The sequence below is a fragment of the Strongylocentrotus purpuratus genome, unplaced genomic scaffold, assembly GCF_000002235.5.
Source record: "Strongylocentrotus purpuratus isolate Spur 01 unplaced genomic scaffold, Spur_5.0 spur5_scaffold_16, whole genome shotgun sequence".
NCBI classification, from domain to species: Eukaryota; Metazoa; Echinodermata; class Echinoidea; order Camarodonta; family Strongylocentrotidae; genus Strongylocentrotus; species Strongylocentrotus purpuratus.
In genome coordinates, this window is record NW_022145601.1 from 5,824,448 (window position 1) to 5,842,849 (window position 18,402).

The 18,402-nt window shown below is 37.1% G+C and overlaps 1 protein-coding gene across 1 annotated transcript in view; it reads right to left on the minus strand.

Annotated features, from left to right (window-relative positions):
- The window catches only part of LOC105444860 (calmodulin-binding transcription activator 1-like), a 74,518-nt gene that overhangs the window by 11,286 nt on the left and 44,830 nt on the right, over positions 1 to 18,402 (minus strand). The window contains exons 6-11 of the mRNA XM_030987682.1: positions 7,782 to 7,941; positions 6,825 to 6,868; positions 5,373 to 5,508; positions 2,334 to 4,630; positions 1,662 to 1,788; positions 93 to 247 (exon numbers count right to left, since the gene is read on the minus strand). Coding sequence (XP_030843542.1) covers positions 93 to 247; positions 1,662 to 1,788; positions 2,334 to 4,630; positions 5,373 to 5,508; positions 6,825 to 6,868; positions 7,782 to 7,941 — 2,919 coding nt within the window. The remainder of the gene's footprint in view (positions 1 to 92; positions 248 to 1,661; positions 1,789 to 2,333; positions 4,631 to 5,372; positions 5,509 to 6,824; positions 6,869 to 7,781; positions 7,942 to 18,402) is intronic.

Sequence of the window (18,402 nt, forward strand, 5' to 3'; positions counted from 1 at the left end):
CTTTTGTAAATATTCAATCTAAAGTGAAATTCATTTTTTTTTTTTTTTTTTTTTTTTTTTTTTTTTTTTTGGGGGGGGGGGGGGGGGGGGGCGGGGGTGTGGGGGTTAGACTTACCATCTAAGGAAAGCCAGTCATGTGACCCTGCAACATACTGGTTAGTCCGTGCTCGGTATTCAAACATGAGAGGCTTAGAGATCAGTACCCCATTACAGGTCACATGAAGAGCGCACTTCCCTGCCTCGTGGGCTGAAAGATAGGGAACAGAGTAAAAAAAACAAGTTAGTCTTAGACGTACATGTAGGCACAGACACTGAGGTACCACTTTCACAAACTATATTGAACAGTGCAACCCGATTTAGTGACCACCTGTCCATAAAGACCACATTTTTGGTTTCCTTTGACAATCTTTTCCCGTAGAAACCTGTCAATCAAGACCACCTGTCTATAGAGCACTTTTTTGTCACCCTTGAGTGGTCTTTATATACAGGTTGTACTGTACCTTGAGTGAAGCCAAACTCGGCTTTCCACCCACTTGGTTGTCTACTGGCAGGAGTAACTACTGTACAGTACAGGGCCTATGAGTGCCTTCCATATTATTTGCAGGGAAGACCCTGTGATATGGATTATAACCTGGCGAATGTTTCTATTCCCCTAACCTTTAAACAGATACAACATGTACCTGGTTCCTACAGTCAATGGGTTATCTACTATCTTACAAACAAACTTTGGGTAAATTTCTAACAAAAATAAACAATGAAACAAAAGGCCACACACTTCTATAACAACTGGAATACAAAATGCAGACATGGATTCAAAGAACATACTCTACTATTCATACATGTTTGAAACAGCATGGTATCCTATTTACTGTACATCCCTTGTGTGCATGATTCATGCCTACAATGTGCGTTATTACCTGGACTATAGCAGCGTAGGACACCAGTCTGTACGAGGGCTGCTGCCAGGTTGGTCTGGTCAAAGATAGGTACCCTATTTTATCCCTTGTGCACATGATTAAAGCCTACATCGTGTATTATTACCTGTACTATAGCAGCGTAGGACACCAGTCTGTACGAGGGCTGCTGCCACGTTGGTCTGGTCAAAGATAGGTAGCCTATTTTATCCCTTGTGCGCATGATTAAAGCCTACATTGTGTATTATTACCTGTACTATAGCAGCGTAGGACACCAGTCTGTACGAGGGCTGCTGCCACGTTGGTCTGGTCAAAGATAGGTACCCTATTTTATCCCTAGTGCGCATGACTAATGCCTACATTGTGTATCATTACCTGGACTATAGCAGCGTAGGACACCAGTCTGTACAAGGGCTGCTGCCACGTTGGTCTGGTCAAAGATAGGTACCCTATTTTATCCCTAGTGTGCATGATTAAAGCATACAATGTGTATCATTACCTGGACTATAGCAGCGTAGGACACCAGTCTGTACAAGGGCTGCTGCCACGTTGGTCTGGTCAAAGATAGGTACCCTGTTTTATGCCTAGTGTGCATGATTAAAGCATACAATGTGTATTATTACCTGGACTATAGCAGCGTAGGACACCAGTCTGTACAAGGGCTGCTGGCACGTTGGTCTGGTCAAAGATAGGTACCCTATTTTATCCCTAGTACGCATGACTAATGCCTACATTGTGTATTATTACCTGGACTATAGCAGCGTAGGACACCAGTCTGTACAAGAGCTGCTGCCACATTGGTCTGGTCAAAGATGCAGCTGTAGACATCTTGAGTGGAATGCCAAGGTCCTGTTACTAAGATCTTCACTCCACCCTAGAATGGTACAATGTAGGGGAAAGCAATTTAGCTATGGAGAACTTAATAGCACTGGTAAAACACAAACAAATATATATTAAGAAAATCACTGCAACATGGAAAATCCATAAACAGTTACTATATAAACAAATCTATTTAACAAAAAATCATTTAGAGGTGCAGCAACTGTGAGAAACTGAGTTTGGAATTCACCAAATCCAAGAACTCTTTACATCATGGTATATAGAATTCTGTTCAAAGACATATTATTAAAAGCTAAGTTGAGATAATAAAACCATTGCAAAATTAAACATTTCACAAAATGTACCCATGAAATTGAACATAGTTGATTTCATTGATAAGAAAAAAAACAAGAGTGCATTTATCAAGCTTTGTTGTAGTGTATCTTTCAAAAATCAGAATTCAAATTTATCATTGCCTTTTCAATATCAAATCAATAACAAATGTCAATTGTTCACCCATGTTTAAGCCTTTCACCAACAAATCAACATTTCCATTTTAGAGTAATAATGAATAAAATGAAAAAAAAACAAAAAAACTACCTCAGTGTAGGACCAATCCGGTGAGAAGTCAGTGATCTCACAGAGGTGTTCTCCAGAGTGATCTTCATCACCTGCATCCCTTGGTCTTGCATCGTGGCTGTTGTGTTGAGGTACCGGCTGCTCCTGGTTTGCACCATGGTCGAAGTCCCCGAGACTTGGATTCGGACTGGATGAAGCAAGGAGAGCAGCTCCAAGCTCTGGGAGAGGGCTCTCCATGAGCTCAAAGGTATCAAAGTCCAGCTCGATGTTAGAAGGACTGGGGAGGGAACCAAGATCTGATGTAGCGCTGCCTGACTTGGTGAAGTCATGCCCAGACTCAGCCAGCCCCATTGAATTGTGAAAGGAACCACTGGCAGACAGGAGATCGGAGAGAACAGAGTTCTGGTCGTTGGGAGAGAAGTTGCCATCCTGATCCATGGCATTGAACTCGGACAAGGTGGGGAATTCAGAGTGTTCATTCTGGCAGTAGATGTTGCTGCTGTTCACAGAATGTTGATAAGTCATGTCTACCCGACTAGGGCTGCGACTTTGATGGACTTGGCCTTTTTGAGACAGGTGGGTGGGATCTGCTTTATCATTACTGGTCCCTTGCATCTCTGGCTGAGATGCATTAGACGTAGAGCCTTGGTGAGATCCCCCTGTTCCAAAATCTTGAGGTGTCTTTTCTTCATTGTTTGTTCTTGCATCTGTCTGTCGATGTAGATAGTGTTCCTGCACTCTCTCTGGGAGCATGACAAGGTCGCTGCGGTGGTCTTTGAAGCGATTCTCCAAGGTCTTGAGCTTTGGATCTCCGTTCACCAACTCTCTCAGCTCCTGGGATTCCTGCCCTGTAATCTTCAGTTGCCCACTGTGGGTGTTTGAGTTTCCTTGTGATGTTTGGCTGTCATTTTCAATCTGCCCTACCCATGTGACATCTGATTGTTGTGAATTTGATGGGAATTCTGATGGCAAGTTTGATCTTCCATCAAAACTATTCCTTGTCTCTGCAGCTGCAATGTTTGCATCAGCTACCATCTGAAGCAATGATGGATTTGATTCAGACTGTGACACTAAATTGTTTAAATAGCTTTCTTTTGCATGGATTGTTGCATTGTTAGGTGTCTGCGGCGAGGCTAGAACCAGGTGTGGATTTCCAGAATCTCCAGAAGACACAGCCTTCAGGATGAACTGCGGGGAAGCTAAACCTTGTGCCGTCATTGCCACTGTGCCTTCTGCGGGTTTGAGAATAAATTTTGGAATTTCACCTGCCTTTGACTCAGAAGCCTTGAGAATAAACTGTGGAGGTTTTGTTGAGGAATTTGAGGGTACTTGCTGGAGAATCAATTGTGGAGAACCGATAGGTCTATTCTCTGCTGGCAAACTAAATCCTGGCATTTTGAAAGTACCTGGTTCCTGCACTGTGTGTACTGAGTGGGCGCTGGTTGCTGGTGAGTGACTTGTGGATTTGATTTGGTTTCCTAATCTTATGGATTCCATTGTTTCTCTGGATAGATTGAAAGGATTGCACTGTTGGGTTCCAGTAGACAAGAGCTGAGGCACCTGATGCGCCTCTTGATTGGGAATCAATTGCGGGGATGACACTATTAACTGCGGAGACCTAAGGATGCTTCGACCTTGGTGTGAGGCTTGCGGTAGAGAATTCTGTGTTCCTTGACCAGCTGGATTCAAAGACCCTTGCCTGAAGGGTTGCCCTCCGGAATGTCTCTGCTGCTCTTGCAGTGTTTGTTGAAGGGATATTTGAGGTCCAGTACCTTGGTGAATACCTGAAGGAATATGGTTCATAGAATTGGTGTTCTGATGAAAATGGGAACTATGGAGATCATAGCACTGGGATTGATGTGCTGCAAGAGGGACTGTTCCTTGGGAACCACTCGGTGACTCTACATGTCCTCTAGGAGTCATTGGTGAAGACATCCCAGAGTGATTCTGAAGTTGTCCATTGACTCCATTCATTCCAATCCTGCTAGAATCCACATTACCCTCAGATGGACCCCAACCGTTCGTACTGACATCAGTCACACATTGCACATTGCCGAGTCCTTTGAGGACTTCAGAGATATTCTGCGAAGAGTCCACAGGGGCAATACTCTTCACCTGGAGTTTGTTGTTGCCTGCATTGTTCTGGTTGGCTACCACAATCAACAGGTTAATATTGCCACTGTCATCCATCTTGACTTTGTTGGATATAGCGTTGGACAACGTGTTTTGGTTGCTGCATGATTTGATGTTGTTGTCCGAGTGATGGATAGACCCCTGACTGGTGGATGCAACAGATGCAGTGTGACTGCTACAGGAACCTACAAAAATGCCAAACAAAGAGCCACAAAAATTTAAGAAAATATCAATTCCTAAGAAACTATCAATTACTAATACTACTTATAAGCTTTAGCACGGTTGCCATTATGGCCCTCTAGCATTTCAAGGAATTAATTGCTGCCAGGTACCCATTTACATCACCTGAGTTGAGTGTGGAAAATGTAGATTAATGTCTTACCAAAGGACATGAGTGCCACAGCGGGACTCAAACAGCAGACCATGCGGTCCATAGTCTGGGGACGTATCCACTCGACCACAGCACCTCTACATTTACCCCTGTGTCTAATGGACTCACATCTTGAAATGACCCTTTTTGGATAAGATCCACAGAGTTGCCAATTCTTAACTTCAACAATTATAAACTTTCTTTTTATTTATCAAACTTTAATAATTCAAGTGTTCATTTCTCTGTTTCTCTAACTTTTCGAGCTTGGATGAAATCAGATGAAATAAACTCATTTTCAAGTATGACTTCCCCCCATGCCCATCTGACTCTTAAAGCCCGTTTGCACTAGTTTGGCCAGGGGGCATTAGACCTCCCTGCAAGGTCACTGACAGGTGGTTATCTCATTAAATCAGCTGTCAATTAACATAAGAAAAAGGGGATCATGGGGGACCAACAGGCGCGGATTAGGAATTGTTTGCTATATAGAGGGCGCAAGTAGCTACAAGTAGTACAGTGGGGCTTTAAAAACCAACAAGTGACTTGCACCATTGACTCACTTGCAGGACTAGGTGGCACCTGAGCCATGATCCTTAGGGTAGTGCAGTCTAAACAGCTACAGTTCCTGGAATCACTGTTGTTCTGACGATGTCCATGCAGCAGGTACTGGGCTATCACTTCAGCAGAGGCAGATGGCTATCGAGCAAAAAATACATCAAGGAGAATGAAACTCTCAAGCTGGAATTCATACAGGCATATTTATTATGAAGAGTCCAGGCTAAAAACCCTAAATACCTTGAAGTTTGTACATTGATTAAGGCCTCATTCAGATATTCAGTGGGAAAACCGCAGCATTTTTGTTCATGATGACGTAAAGTGTCATACGAATCACAGTTCTGTATCTTATAACATAGAGCTTGGTGAATACATGCAGGACCTTTGCTGCGCTCAGATGACATTCATTTTCACGTGAAATATTAAAAAGTGGCGTTTTTATGCGGGGGTTTGCTACATCATATCTGGACAAGCCTCTATGGAGCATCAAGTGTCAACCTCTTCATCCTGTAAAATATTCTGTTACTACAAAGACAAACAAAATTAAAGTCACAATGATTTTTTTTTCCTCATTTTCAATTCATGATTAGCTACATTAACTATATTCGCATTGATACAGTCCTATCAAACATGGGCAATTTATAAGTTTATGCGAGTTTATTTGTGACTGACAAAAAAAACAGAAAAATTGAATAGAGATAATGACACTTGAGCTCCAAAACTCTCAAAAGGGTAAATGTTTGTTACAAAAGCAACCATCGTTATATTTGAGTTAACAACTTTGTAGCTTATAAACAGGACATTAAAAAAGTCCACTTTGGCTTTAAAGTAGCTCTCATGCTTCAAATTACACTTTTTTACTTAATCCACAGGGATTGCAGTATACAGGGCGTATCATAATAAAGGATATTGAAGTTTAATGACGATTTATATGAAAACTACTGATTTCATAATCAAGCATTTTATGTCTGTTGTAAAGGACAGAATGTCTTCTTGTTAATGACACCCCGATCATACTACTACTGTCACAGTTGACTGAATAACAAAGCATTGCTGTCCACCATGTGAAAGGTGCACTGTGACAAGTTAGCATTCACAGATAAATTCTAAAGATTAGTGCTTGTGTCAGCCCAGACATATTGAAATGCTGAACAATGAGTGGATTATGTGTCTAAGAAGGAAATGTTATCAAACTTGGCACAGTGCACCTTTCACATGGTGGACAGCAATGCTTTGTTATTCAGTCAACTGTGACAGTAGTAGTATGATCGGGGTGTCATTAACAAGAGGACATTCTGTCCTTTACAACAGACATAAAATGCTTGATTATGAAATCAGTAGTTTTCATATAAATCGTCATTAAACTTCAATATCCTTTATTATGATACGCCCTGTAGATGAAAATGAAACCATTTTCACTTGATTACAAAGAGTCAATATACTGTTAAGAAACTTACTGTGAGCTCTTGGGATCCATTCAGCTGTATCTGGTATCCATGTACTGAATGCAAAATGAAACAGAGAGTTGTCATAATTATGGCATTTGATTTCCTTGTCTTCCGTTATTCAATTTCATGTTTCTATTCTATCGTTCTACAATAACAACAATTGGATTTTGAAATATAATCTGATTTTAATGACTCCCCACAGATTAGATATGAAACTGTCTTAAGAGATCCCATTGAATGACCTGATGGGAAAAGTCTGTGCTCATACTATTTCTGGAATATAGCTAATATAGTTCTTTGATTGATCAACAAAACTATAAAAAACATTTTGAGACAGCTTTACAGACAAAATCATAAATTGTACAAATTCAAATTAATCACTCAATTTTCAGATTTATATGCAGATTATAGCATGAAAACACATTTATTTCCTTCTTGGAAATCACTGTTGATATATACAATGAAATTTACACAGGAAAGAGACAAGCACAAGGTTTGTGCTGGGTTTGCCATGAAAAAATAATTTAGATGTGACAGTAGGTCTGTCTTCTTCAGCTCAAGATTGCCAAATATCCCGCTATTTTAACTATCCAGTTAATTTGCGTCTTCATCAGCCAGAAGTTGCAATTAGCGGGATATTTGGTCGAGATAATCATCCCAAGATATCTTGGGCTAGTTTGCAATATATCCTGCTATTTGGCAAAATATCCCGCTATTTGTCCGGTGCGTCCTCACCAGCCCGAACTGAGCTAATTTCTCAAGCTCGAGGGTCAAGTTTTGAGCTCAAGTCTCAAGCTGATGAAGATGCGATTTGTAACTTCAGGATTATTTCCCAAATCAAAAATAGCGGGCTATTTGGCAATCTCGAGCTGATGAAAACAGACCTATATTGAAATCACTTGCACATCACATTTCACATTTCTACTTTTCCTCTACACTTCCCTAGATTGAATATTGATTGCTTACACATTGGAGTGATCTGCTTGATGAGATCTTCAGTTGACCAGTTGGTTCCATCGTGCTGAGGAAGGTCAATCAGAGAGCCATTGGTCAAGGATTCCAGGGTCAGCTTACGGTCCTCGGTGACCGGGACGTTCAGGTAATGGACCAGGATGATGTCAGGATTCTACGGGTGACAGAGAGAAGGTGGAGAAGAAAAAAAATGGAGTTACAGGAGAGATTAAGAGAAATGACAGTGAACAGATACAAGCAATGGCTTTTAGGATATAAATCCAATTTCATTTGGTAGTCATCTACTGGAATCTGGATGGTCACAATCTTCATACAATGATGGCGCTCTTTGACGTCTCCTACGAGTTTTTTTAGCTGCAGGAATTTGCTATTTTTACTACTCATATCTCTTCTTCATCATCTTCATTTGACTGTTTTTGATATGTAGTGCTTCTAAACATCATCAACCGCCAATACTAGGAGTCAAGTGGGGCAGCAGTTCGGAATTGGTCCTAATTTTTTCGGATTACAAGCTTGTAAGTTACACGTCAATCGTTGGTTCAGTCCCACCTGTTTCTTTTGCTGTATTTTATTGACATTTGTAGTACCGTGACTTCCGGCGCAGTGCTCTTGCCTTGTCTTCTGATATTTTCATTACCCTCTTGCCAATTTACAATGTCTATCAAGACAGTTAAAGCCGTTCTGGCTGAACTTTTTGAAAAAGAGGATTTCATTCAGGCAATTTCAGATGGCGTAGAGAAGAAACTTGGTACAATTTTAGACAGACTTGTACAACAAGAAGCTTGCATCACTGAATTTGTATCAACAGGGAAAGTGAGGGATGCTCAAATACGTGACCTTGAGACAAAGCTGAGTTCTATGGAGACCAGATGTGACAAGCTGGAGAGTGACCTCATGGGTGTTCAGAATGGGAAGGATCAACAGGATCAACAGCTCAAATCGCTTCAGAAGGAGCTTAACAGCCGTAATGAAGAAGCGCATAGCCTTAAACGGAACATCAATTCATTGGAGCAGTACTCGCGTCGAAACTGTGTACGCATTTTTGGAGTCAAGGAAAAACCGCAAGAAAATACAGATGAAATCGTTTATGATGTCGCACGGCAAATGGGAATCACCTTCGACCAGAGTGACATCGATCGCAGTCACCGTGTAGGAAAAGTTCCAGCTGACAAGGCTAGGAGCAGGGGTATCATCGTAAAGTTTCGCTCCTCCAAATGCTGTCAACAGCTAATCGCAAATAGAAGAAAACTGAAAGGAACTCACATATCTGTGTTTGAAGACCTGACAGCGTCTAACTTTAAACTGTTGAGTGACGCCCAGGCTTGCCCTAAGGTTCTAGCAGCATGGTCATTAGGTGGACGTATTTATGTAAGTGCTGCAACTACAAATGGGACTACAATGAAGCATCTCATCACACGCAAAGAGGACTTACAGAAGCTGTAATTTTTTATTTCTAATTAATGATCTTCAGTTCTTGATGAATTTTATATAGGCTCCTAGTGGCTTTTCTTCTTACAATACATCAAACATTTGTCGTTGTTTTTGTTTTGTTTTTTTGCCGTTTATCTCCATTGAACTTTTTTTTTTCTTTCTTTCTTTCCCCTTTTCCCTTTGCATTTTTTTATTTTTATATTTGTAGGTGTGTTTGTGTATGTGTGTAGTGAGCATGTCTGAGAAACAAAGTTATGTGCAATCTTTACAATCTATTGATTTACAAACTATTTATGAATATCTGTCTCCTGAGAATAATGAAAATGGATACAATTATGGGCCTTCCCAGTCTTTTTATACCCCAGATGAATTTAATGATTACAGTAAAACAAAATTAAAGAACTATTCATGTGTCTTTTCTAGCTTGCATTGTAATTGCAGGAGTATGAATAAGAATTTTGAAAATTTAACTATATTTCTTAATACTTTGGATGTGCAATTTTCGATTTTAGGTATAACAGAAACGTGGCTGAAAGAGAGTGATTGTTTTTATAACATTGATCATTATTCATTTTTAGGTAATGGGAGAGAAGCTAAAAGAGGTGGAGGAGTTGCAATATATATAAGAAATGATATAGATTTTAAAAGTAGAGCTGATTTAGATTTAAATACTGTTCATTTTGAGTCTATTTTTGTAGAAATTTCTAATCTCACCAAGAATATTATAGTAGGGGTAATATATCGTCCACCAAACCAATCAGTGCAATCTTTTATTGAATCATTTGATGAAATTTTAAATATTGTAAAAAAAGAAAATAAATTATTGTATTTAATGGGTGATTTTAATTTAAATTTATTAAAAGTTACATCTTGCAAGAGAGTCAATGAATTTCTTGATGTTTGTATGTTTAACAACATTTACCCTCTTATTCATACTCCAACACGTGTAATCATTCTGCTTCCTTGTTAGATAATATTTTTACTAATGATCTACAAGAAATATTTGCAGGTGTTATCCTTGGTGATGTCAGTGATCACTTTCCAGTTTTTTCAATTTCAAATCTACAGTTACAAATTAAAAAGGAACATGCTTCATTTAAACGTGATTTTAATAAAGAAAATTCACAGCTTTTTGTAAATGAAATAATGAATGTATGTTGGTTTGTTGAAAATCATGATGCTAATGAAGCCTATAATGATTTTTTGCAAAAGTATTTAAATATTTACGAGTCATGCTTTCCAATTAAAAAGTCAGTTAAAAAGAAATTCAAAAATAAACCATGGTTTAATAAACCACTACGTAAACTCTGTAATAAAAAATGTTACTTATACAGACGATATGTTAAAAAACCAACTCCAGAAAGACATGAAAAATACAAGAATTTCAGAAATAAGGTAACTGAAGAAATTAAAGAAACAAAGAGAGCATATTTTAAAGGTAAATTTCAAAATGCTGCAGGCGATATGAAAAACACATGGAAAATAATCAATGGAGTACTGGGTAGGGGTGTAAAGAAGAAGGTGCTACCAAGTTCAATTCAGTGCAATGATGCAATGATAAATGGGACAGCAGCAATGTGTAATGCTTTTAATAAATACTTTGTAAATATAGGCCATACACTGTCTTCTTCTTTTGTAAATTCTGGGGACTGTATGCAACATGTAATAAAAAATAATTCATCTGCATTTTTTACTCCGTGTACACCAAAAGAAGTTATTAATATTGTTTCTAAACTTAAAAATGGCAAGAGTCCTGGTTTTGATAGAGTGGATATCACATTGGTTAAAAATGTTATTCATATTTTATGTTACCCTTTATGTGATATTATCAATTTATCTTTAAATACTGGTGTTGTCCCAGACAAACTTAAAATTGCAAAGGTTATTCCTATTTATAAAAATGGATCAAATGATAATTTATCAAATTATAGGCCCATATCTATTCTTCCTATTTTTTCAAAGATTTTAGAGAAATGTGTATATAGTCGTGTATATAAATTCTTGGAAAAATGCAATATCATTACTCCCAAACAATTTGGTTTTCGAGCGGGACACTCTACTTCTTCTGCCATTACTGAGTTTATTCATAAAGTTACAAATGCCTTTGATAATAGAGAAATAATGATTAGCCTGTTTTTAGATCTTAGCAAGGCTTTTGATTCTCTTGATCACTCAATTTTATTAAAAAAATTGGAATGTTATGGTTTTAGAGGTACTGTACTGGAATGGTTCAAAAGTTATTTAAGTAATCGCAAACAATATGTTGTTCTAGAAAAATGTGAATCACAGACAATGGCGATAAGATGTGGAGTGCCCCAGGGCTCAATTCTTGGGCCATTATTATTTCTTTTATATGTAAATGATATTTGTAATGTTTCAAAAGTGCTAGAACTGATATTATTTGCAGATGACACTAGTGTGTTTATGTCCCATCAAGATATTGTATCTCTTCAAAATATGTTTAATACAGAATTTGCTAAACTGGTTGATTGGTTATATATAAATAAACTTGTAATCAATATTAAAAAAACACACTTCATGATTTTTACCAAAAAAAAAATTGATGTTACCCAAATAAAGGTTAAAGTTAAGGAATCTGTTATTGAACACGTTACACATTTAACTTTTTTAGGAGTCACAATCGATGATAAATTAAATTGGAAGGAACACACTGGTGTCGTCTGCAATAAATTGGCTAAACATGTTGGTGTATTTTATAAATTGAAATTTTTACCTAAAGAAATATTGATGATTTTGTATAATACATTAATATTACCCCACTTAAATTATTGTATTCTTGTATGGGCATGCTCTAGTATGCAAAATACAAGTAGGCTTTTAATTTTACAAAAGAAAATTATAAGAATTATATCGCACAGCCAATACCTTGCTCATACTATACCTCTTTTCTACAACCTAAATTGTTTAAAAGTAAACAATATTATAGTATTAATGACTGCTTTGAGAGAAATAGTTGTTTTATTACGCTCAAGGGAAGGTTAGAATTGTGCTATTCCCCGAGGCTTGCCGAGGGGAATAGCCCAATTCTAACCTTCCCGAGAGCGTATGAAAACAACTATTTCTCGAATATTAAAGCAGTCATTAATACTTTTATATGCCGAAAAAAAATAGACTAAAAAATGAAAAATTAAAAATATTTATCATATGTGTCGAAGACGGGATTCGAACTCTTGCGTACAACAAGAGGTGTACCGAAAACCAACGCTTAGACCACTCGGCTATGGCCCGCCGTTAACATGCTTGGCAGTTTTCTCCAATATATACATTAAAATGGATTGAAACCGGCTCGCGTGTGATGAATGCTTCGCAAAAGCTCCATATACGGACTCTTCTTTTACTTTTGCAATGCATATTGGCACGAACTTAGATCAAGATCTATCGGCAGATGTTGTTTTTAATACTAGCAGTCATTAATACTTTTATATGCCGAAAAAAATAGACTAAAAAATGAAAAATGAAAAATATTTATCTTTTTTGTCGAAGACGGGATTCGAACTCTTGCGTACAACAAAAGGTGTACCGAAAACCAACGCTTAGACCACTCGGCTATGGCCCGCCGTTAACATGCTTGGCAGTTTTTTCCGATATATACATTAAAATGGATTGAAACCGGCTTCGCGTGTGATGAATGCTTCGCAAAAGCTCCATATACGGACTCTTCTTTTACTTTTGCAATGCATATTGGCACGAACTTAGATCAAGATCTATCGGCAGATGTTGTTTTTAATACTAGCAGTCATTAATACTTTTATATGCCGAAAAAAATAGACTAAAAAATGAAAAATGAAAAATATTTATCTTTTTTGTCGAAGACGGGATTCGAACTCTTGCGTACAACAAAAGGTGTACCGAAAACCAACGCTTAGACCACTCGGCTATGGCCCGCCGTTAACATGCTTGGCAGTTTTTTCCGATATATACATTAAAATGGATTGAAACCGGCTTCGCGTGTGATGAATGCTTCGCAAAAGCTCCATATACGGACTCTTCTTTTACTTTTGCAATGCATATTGGCACGAACTTAGATCAAGATCTATCGGCAGATGTTGTTTTTTTGTTTTTGGAAGTTTATTTTCGTCTTCATGTCAACAATACAAGATAAAATTGTCGGTAAGATCGATCGAGATTCAATTGTATTGAAATTACCGACCAATCCTTCGCACACATACGGCATCCTCCATCGCTCAAACCATTTTTTAACATGTAAACCTATGGGGTAACCATGGACGCTGACCAACTTTTTTTAATAACCATGGTTATTAAAAATATTGAAATGTTTTATGCATGGTTACCGAGAATTTTACAGGAACAGTTGAAGTTTATGAATGCAATTCGACCAATCAGATGGCTGGATTTCTTAAGTGAGGTATATAATTATGTTTATCAATGTGCAATTTTTATGTATTTATGTTTAAAAAAACTTTTACCAAATACTATTTTACAATATTTTCAACTTAATAAGAATATTCATGGCCACCAGACCAGGATTTCAAATAATTTTAATATTCCAGGAGTAAGGACACTAGTTTCCCAAAATACAATTTTTTTCAGGGGTCCAAAAATGTGGAATGACATACCCATAGATATTCGACTGAGTCCATCACTAAATAGTTTTAAAAGAAAATTTAAACAGTACTTGTTAAAGCAATACTCAATAGTGCAATAACCTATATTCTTAATGTTCATCAGACAGAAAAGTGTGTATGGGAGAGAGTGTATGTGTGAATGCAAATTATTTCCTTTTTTTCTTCCTTTTTATAACAAATACAAAATTTAAATAATGTACTTAGTTTTTTACACAATTACTGGAGACAGACTTTTACATAAGGCCCGGCCTTCCTGTCTAGTCTCCAAATACTTTCATTAATGTACATGTTTAACATAATGTTTTTCCCTTGTACATCATGTCTTCTCTACTCGTGTTATCCTCATGTTATATATTGATACATGTATTATATTCTAACTTTTATATGTTTGTTTTCCTTTGTATATTTTTAATGAAAGTATTGAATAAAGTGAACTTGAACTTGAACTTGAACTTCAGTGACTGGGATATTTTGGACAACGGTGATGTCAGATTTTTTTTTTCTCCATTTAGTTCAATTTGGTTCTCTGGATGAAAGAGAGATGGTGAGAAAATGAAGTTCAAAGGAAAGGATAACTGCAATTGGGGTGAATAATGAAAGGAATTAGACATGGTACTTAAGACAACAAGTATAAATTCAGAGACTAGACAGTGGAACTGTATTTTTCTTGAAGTTCACCATCTTTAGTGACTAGGACATTGAGGTAATGAACAAGGGTGATGTCAGGATTCTCCATGTGAAAGAGAGAAGGGGAGAAAATGATGATAATTGGAAACTGTCTGTGAATAAAAAGAGAGAATAGAGACAAGGAGCAGCTCTTATTTTATCAAGTCCACTTCACTGGGCTGTCAGTGGAATTGTAATATCTTGGAAGGTCGACATTTTCTGGAACGTCAAAATCCTGATGAACCAGGACATTGGGGAAATGATTTCAGGGCTCTTTGGGTGAAAGAAAGAGGGTGAAAGAGAGAGGGTAAAAAAACGAAGTCAAGCAGGGGATAACTGAAAACTGATAACAAATAGAGCAAGGAATTAGCGATGAGAAATGGCTTTTAAGACCTCTAGTGCACTTCACAGGGTAGTCGGCGGAATTGCGTTTTTCTGCAAGGTCAAATATATCAGAAACTATAGAGGGTCGGATTCCATTCAGTAATAATCGCAGCAAGTGGTGACAGATTAGAAGCAGAAGATGAACTATCGTTAGGACTTAAAAGGAAGGTTTCCTTGTCCAAAGCTTGATGGCAAATTGGCCACTACAGTGTATGTCATGTCATCCAAGCATCTTCTATACATTATGGCTTTGAACACACACAGAAAAGAAATAGACAACTATTCTACTGTATTTTCAAATATGATTATAAACAAGAGCACATGAGTTTTTGTCTCAAAGATAAGCCAATCTAATTATTAAGAACATATATATGTGTCTGTATTTAAAGGCATTGTTTAAAAATGTTAAATCTGAGATGCATGGCCCTACGTGTAATCAGTGTCTGTGATATGGTGCAATATTGAAGCCCTAAAAAAAATTGCACTTCAAAATGATCACAAAGTGCCTCAAAAAAGTAAAATTCTTTGAGTGACCGGTTTTACCATACTCATTTCCCCCAATAGACTGTAGTGTTATGAAAACCGTTAGGAAAACGAAAAATAAAATTTTGATTTCCAATCATAAATATCTTGATGATTAGACAGGTGATCGGCTTGTAAAAGTCATGGGGTTCCTGACTGACCTATAGGTTTATAATTATCGTTGCAGCATGAGCTAAATCCAAGATTTTGCTTCAGAATCTGAGATAAAGTTACCCAATCCCTTTAAACAACTGAGGAGAATATAAATGGAGTGACTGATTGCCAATAAAATTAAACTCCTCTCTTCATGTTTCCATAACAACTGCAGGAAGTCTAGTTCAACTACTTACTTGCAGATGAACTGTTCCTATTAAAACACATTGCAAATTAAAATAGAAGGGAAATATATCAACTACTGCCTCCTCTACACTAGGCATCAAGAATTAACAGTCAGCCTGAATTTATTATCAGGTCAAATTGTTGAGATACCTTAGCATTGAGCTTAGGTTTGTAGTGAATCAGGTACACACAGAGGATCCATACATACATGTACATACAAGGGTGCATTTCTAAAATGGGAGAGGGAGGAGTTGAAGTTGAAGTTGAAGTTTATTTACTCCACATTTTACATAAAAAAACAGTTTTTTTTTTTTAGTATTTTTTATACAAGCATAAAAGTGTAGATTTCACACACACAAACAAATTAAAGATTTCAAATCAAGTATAATGTACAGTGGGATTATCCACACAAGAGGCAAAGCAACGAGCCCAGGACAGATCAGACTGGAGCATGGTTTCTCGCAGGGGAGCAAGGGGACACACCGTCCTATGCACCTAAGTCAGTCAAGTCAAGTAAGTCATAATGAACAGAAAATAAGTAAAAAGTTTTGAAATATATAGATATAACAGGCAAGGTAAAAACAATGTAAAATGTGGGTGAGGAGATAAAAGGAAACATATACCCAATTGAAGTGAATTTTAAATAAGTAGCAAGTAGCATATTTGTCAGAAATTTTCACCCACAAAAAATATTCATTATTGTTAATAATGGCCATTTTTTGGTGGCAAGACACTGTCACGGATTGCCAAAATTTAGCGTCTTGATTAAATTATCTGCAGCATAAGCATAAGTGTCTTTCACAAATTTCGACCACTTTTGAAAATGGCAGAAGTTTTTTTTTTTTTCCTGCAACCAGAGTTATTACTCTTTGATTGAATGGACATGTACATGTAAAGTCTGCAAGCTGGCGTTTAAAGATAAATACCAGTTATGGTCATGCGATTGCAATGTGCAAGAAACGTTGTGGAATCGATCAGAAAAGGTTGATCATCTAGCATATAAGTATTGGTGTGTACTGCAAGGTTCTGGAATCATCAAAATTATAAGAAATTTGGCCCAGTCTTGATAAAGTTACAAGCACTGTACACATAAAGATGTGTATGGGACTACCCCCACACGTGCGCGACACATGCGTTATATCTATCAGGTCCAACAAGATATAATAATCTACCAAATATATCAATAAGTAGGCGGTTTCTTGGCAAAATTTGTATGATCACGTATTAGTCAAAACATATTCTCAACACTTTAGGATAGTGATTTGCCTTCCTATCTCAGCGAAGGAATTGCATACTTCATGCATCAACTGCGATAATTATGAGACAACATGGAAATGATTCAAGCAAACCCTATGACGAGATGCCAGCGGTCATAACGTCCATTAGTTACCTAGCGATCTCGATCACTTCAGACCAAACCACAAACAAACAGCCCTTGAAGAGCTGTTAACCCATATCACACCTTCAGTAATACATATAGTTGCCATTGGCAGTTTATTAATGCAAGGGACATCATCGAAAGGCCCTTTGTTAGCAGAAGAAAAAATGAGCTAGGTCGACCACATAGTTTTTCTTTGTTGACAGAAGAATATTTCAGCGGGTCTTGTACGAGTTAAAAGAAGAAAAAAAAATGGATATCGGAAGAGTGAAATATTTAAAAAAAAAAGAAATACTACATTACTATTGTGTCTAAAAATAGCGCATATGTCATGTGCAATGTTCAAATGTACTCTACAGGTGTTAAAGCATACAAGGCAGTGCATCACATCCTTATCTAACAACAAAGTACAATGTAATTGATAATTTTGTATTCTGCAATAAGGAAATATAATTTCATTCAGGAAGATGGAGCTGTTATTTTCAATGGGCAATTTCCTGTACCTCAAAATTTCATGTCAAGCAAAGGTACACATGTTTTCTATCTGATAACAACATGACTGTGCATTGAATGATGTGTTGGATGTTTTAAAAAATACCCAGATAATTGTTAAAACAGTTTAATCAACTTGTAAAGAGAGATAATCAATTCCGATGAAAGTCATGGTATGTACAGTACATGTACTGGATATTCACTTAGCAGAGTACTAATGAATACTTCATGCTACCGTTCCATTGTCTAATTGCCTACCGGTATATAGTTTGCGATTGAATATCAATTTGCAGCTACAAAGTAAAATGTCAGAAAGTGAATGCTAAATGATTAATTACCTGCAAACCATATGAATATAACATTTCATGGACATGATAATATAACATTATTAATATTTATAATGCAGTAATTGATTGGAAAAGCATAATTTGAAAACAAAGTCTTACTGGTATTGTAAGTCTGTGTTTCACACACATGTTTATTATATGTCCTTGTTCATAATGATTGTAATTATCCAAAGTCGTTAATATAAATTGTCATGACACAATAGAACACCTTGTATGCTGCTAATGTCCCAAATGAACCCACAGGGAGATATCCCATGCAAACCACTAATCAATTTTAGAATGCCTTGGGCCCTGTGTTATAAAAATTTCACCAATAACAAGTTCTAAAAACTGCCACTTAAATCATTGCATTTGATTGGCAGTGAGGAAATTTGTTAAATATTTTAATAGATATTACATTTATATTTTAATACCTATACATACATTTAAAAGATATATGTATAGCTATA